The 3140-nt window shown below is 68.0% G+C and overlaps 1 protein-coding gene across 1 annotated transcript; it reads right to left on the bottom strand.

The window, feature by feature from the left end:
- Positions 1 to 2236, bottom strand: BHLHE41 (basic helix-loop-helix family member e41). The gene is made up of 5 exons (XM_054386880.1): positions 2124 to 2236; positions 1857 to 1920; positions 1485 to 1592; positions 1091 to 1202; positions 1 to 974 (listed from the first exon to the last, which is right to left on the bottom strand). The coding sequence occupies exons 1-5, from the start codon at positions 2183 to 2185 to the stop codon at positions 1 to 3; spliced, it is 1320 nt and encodes a 439-aa protein (XP_054242855.1). The 5' UTR covers positions 2186 to 2236.
- Positions 2237 to 3140: the final 904 nt, after the last annotated feature.

Genomic DNA, 3140 nt, shown 5'->3' with positions numbered 1-3140 from the left:
TCACGGGCCTTCGGCACCGGGCTGCTCGGTGGCAGCGGGCTCGGGTTCCTCGGCGGGCTCGGCGGCGCTGGCGTAGGGGTGCGGGAGGTGGGGCGCTGGGGGCAGCCCGGCGGTGGCCGCCTTGTCGGCGGGGCCGAGCACGGAAGAGAGGCAGGGGAAGGAGGCGGCGGCGGCAGCCGCGGCGGCTGCCTGTGCCGGGATGCTGGGGTAGAGCAGCGGGATGGGGGCGGCAGGGTACAGGTACTTCTCCAGGCCGCCTTTATCCAGCAGCGGCTGCATGTAGGCGGAGGCCGAGGGCGAGATGAAGTAGAAGGGCAGGCAGAAAGGGGCGGCCGGCTGTCCGAAGGGGGCTCCGCCGCCCGCCCCCAGAGCCATCAGCGAGCCCAGCAGCGCCGCATCCGGTCTCACCAGAGCCGCTGCCGCCGCTTCGGCCCCCCGCGCCGCCAGCCCCGGGGCACCGGGCAGGGGACTGCTGCCGCGGTCCAGCTTCAGCCGTTTGGGAGTGGGGGGCACTTCGTCCGCCGACGGCTCTTGCTTGATGCTGAGGGCGGGAAGCGCGCCCCCGGCCGTCACGGGGCCGCGCTCGGGCCGCGCTTCGGTCTCGCCGCCGTAGCCGCTGTCCGTGTCCGTGTCGGTCTCGGCGCTGGGCTCGGCGTGAGTCCGCTGGATGACGGGCACGCAGTTGGCCTGGCCCTCCGGCCGGGGCCCCTGGGGCCGGTGTCCCGGCGCGCAGGGTGGGGAGCAGGAGGATCCCTTGCTGAGCGGGCCCGGCGGGGCCAGCAGCGGCGGGCCGGGGAGCAGCTGCGCGGACACGGAGTGCAGGTGGCCGAGGAGGAGCTGGGCGCAGCGCTGTTCGCGGGGGGCGCCGCTCTCGCAGCGGGACAGGTACTGCAGCACCTCCTTGGCGCAGGTCTGGAAGCCCGAGTAGAAGGCGTCCAGGTCGGCCTGCACCGGAGACTTCATGGAGCTCTCCCCTGCGGGTTCGGACCAGAGCGGGCGGCGTTTGCCTGCGGCTCCGCTGCAGGGTTCCGCGCCTCCCCCCGCCGCCGGTGCGCCCCCGCGGCGGCTCCCCTCCCCGGGCCCCGCTCACCGTTTTGCAGAGCGATGATCTTCTGGTGCTGCTGCTCCGTTAAGGCTGTGAGCGCTTTCAAGTGCTTCAGAGTCAGCTCCAGCACCACGGCTTTCTCTAGGTGTCCCAGCGTCTGCAACGGTAGCGAAGGGAGCGGCTCGGCACCATTTCTGGCCCCCACCAAGCGCCGTAACTCCGGGCAAAGGCGTCCCCGGGGGGTGTCATCGCCAGCCAGCAAGGCAGGCCGGTGTCCCGCGTCCCCGCCACCCCTGGGCCTGTGAAGCGGGCGGACTGCCGGCGCATGTACAGAGGAACCATTCGGGCTGGAAGAGCCCTTTCGGACCATCGAGTCCAACCCTGACCTGACTCCGTCAGGTCCGATGCTAGCCCCGCACAGCCGCTGACCCGCACCCACCGTCAGCTTGAGGTGCTCGGGCAGCAGGTCCTTCAGCTGGGCAATGCACTCGTTGATCCGGTCCCGCCGTTTCTTCTCAATCAGCCGGTGGGGCAGTTTGTACGCTTCCTAGCAAGCGCAGGGGGGAGGCCGGGCGTTAGACTCGAGTTCCCCGGCGCGGGATCGAACACAAACAGACGCCGTGACGCCCGCACGCCGCTCGGTACCGCCCGGGCACCGCTCTCCTAGACCCGCTTGTAACTCGGGGAGTGATGGATGGAAGTTAAAAGCTCACACCACCACCCCACCTCCCTCTCCCCGGGATGTTTTTGGGAGCGAAAAAATTCGGCGAATCCCAGTGAAGCCAGAACAGCCCCGAAAACTTACTCTTACCTTGCTCTCGTCCCTCTTCACGCCTCTTTTGGGTTTGCACATGTAGAGGGAAGGGTAATCCAGCCTGTAGGGGGAAAAAACAATAAGGCAAGAGATCCAGGATCGGTAAAAAGAGCGAGAGCTGGCCTGACATCTCCTCCGGTGGGCAAACAGGAGGAAGATCCAGGCATGGAGGGCGAGCCCCGCGCACCACCGGAAAACCGTCTGACAACAGAGCAGCGAAAAATCCGCCGAGACGGAGACGCTTCGGTGCCCTTTTCTCCTTACCCTATAAAATCCCTGTGCTCCAGCAGCTGCCTCTCGGGCAGACGGGAGATTCCTTCATCCATCTCCACTCTTTTGCCGTCGCCTGCTTCAGCTTCACCGGGATGCTCAGCTCGTTCTTGGGGAGATCCAACGTCGCCGCACATGCAGCCGCATCTGTGCCCCCCCCCACCCACCCTCCCAACCCCCCCTCCAACCCCCCCCCCCAAAAAACACCTCTTGTATCCGCCGCTTTTCTCTCCCCGCAAAGCCGACGCCGCCAGCCCCGCACCCTCCTCACGTGCGGTGTGCACCGGGGGCGGAACCGGGCGGGGGGGTGGGGGCAGGACCGAGCGGAGGGAGGGGTGGCTTAACGGGATGGGCAGCGGGGACCTCCCCCCATCCCATCCGCAAACGCTAGCTCCTCTGCCTTTGCGGATGGGCAGGGGGCGGGTGTCTCTGCTGCTGTCCCTTAGTGTGGGGAGGGTGACATTGGGGCAGGATTTGCCGCCCCCCCGCCCCCGCCAGCCCCCTCCGTAATCCTGTCTCACGCTGCTACGAGCACAGGGCTGGCAACGTGACCCGGACCTGTTGCCACATCACTGCCGCTGGCAGCACCGGGGAAGGCCTTGTCCTGCTGTATCCCCCCCCCTCCCCCCGCCGCCTCGGGAACAGGAGCTGGCACCCGGTGGCACCAGCAGGCACCGGGCACCCTTTGGTCCGGGAGGTGTAGGGTACAAGGGGGCTACCCCTTGCTGGGCAACCCTTCAGGCCAGCAAAATGAGGGGGGGAGTGATGCTTCTCCCCCCCCCCCCCCCCCCCCCCCCCCCCGCCTTGAGAAAATGTGTCTCTCCGTGTCCCCGCGTGTCCATGTCTCTGCCCGTAGGCATCTGCGGCCCTGCAAAGTGCGGGGTGCCTGGGGAAATGGGGAAGGGGGAGACATGCAGTGAAATGGGGGGGAGGGAGGGGGTGTGCAGGGAAATGGAGAGGTGCAGGGAAAAGGGGGGGGGGGGATATGTGGTGTGTATGTAGGGCCCCCGG

This window comes from Indicator indicator, chromosome 14, assembly GCF_027791375.1.
Source record: "Indicator indicator isolate 239-I01 chromosome 14, UM_Iind_1.1, whole genome shotgun sequence".
In the NCBI taxonomy this organism is placed as follows: domain Eukaryota; kingdom Metazoa; phylum Chordata; class Aves; order Piciformes; family Indicatoridae; genus Indicator; species Indicator indicator.
This window is presented reverse-complemented; position numbering and strand designations above follow the sequence as displayed.

What these genes read in the sequence shown, in the direction of transcription:
- BHLHE41 (XM_054386880.1), bottom strand. Translation starts at nt 2,185, where the DNA reads ATGGATGAAGGAATCTCCCGTCTGCCCGAGAGGCAGCTGCTGGAGCAC. An exon ending in TGAAGAGGGACGAGAGCAAG is followed by an intron (nt 1,593 to 1,856) that starts GTAAGAGTAAGT and finishes TGCGCTTGCTAG; the next exon opens with GAAGCGTACAAACTGCCCCA. An exon ending in CCGAGCACCTCAAGCTGACG is followed by an intron (nt 1,203 to 1,484) that starts GTGGGTGCGGGT and finishes CTACCGTTGCAG; the next exon opens with ACGCTGGGACACCTAGAGAA.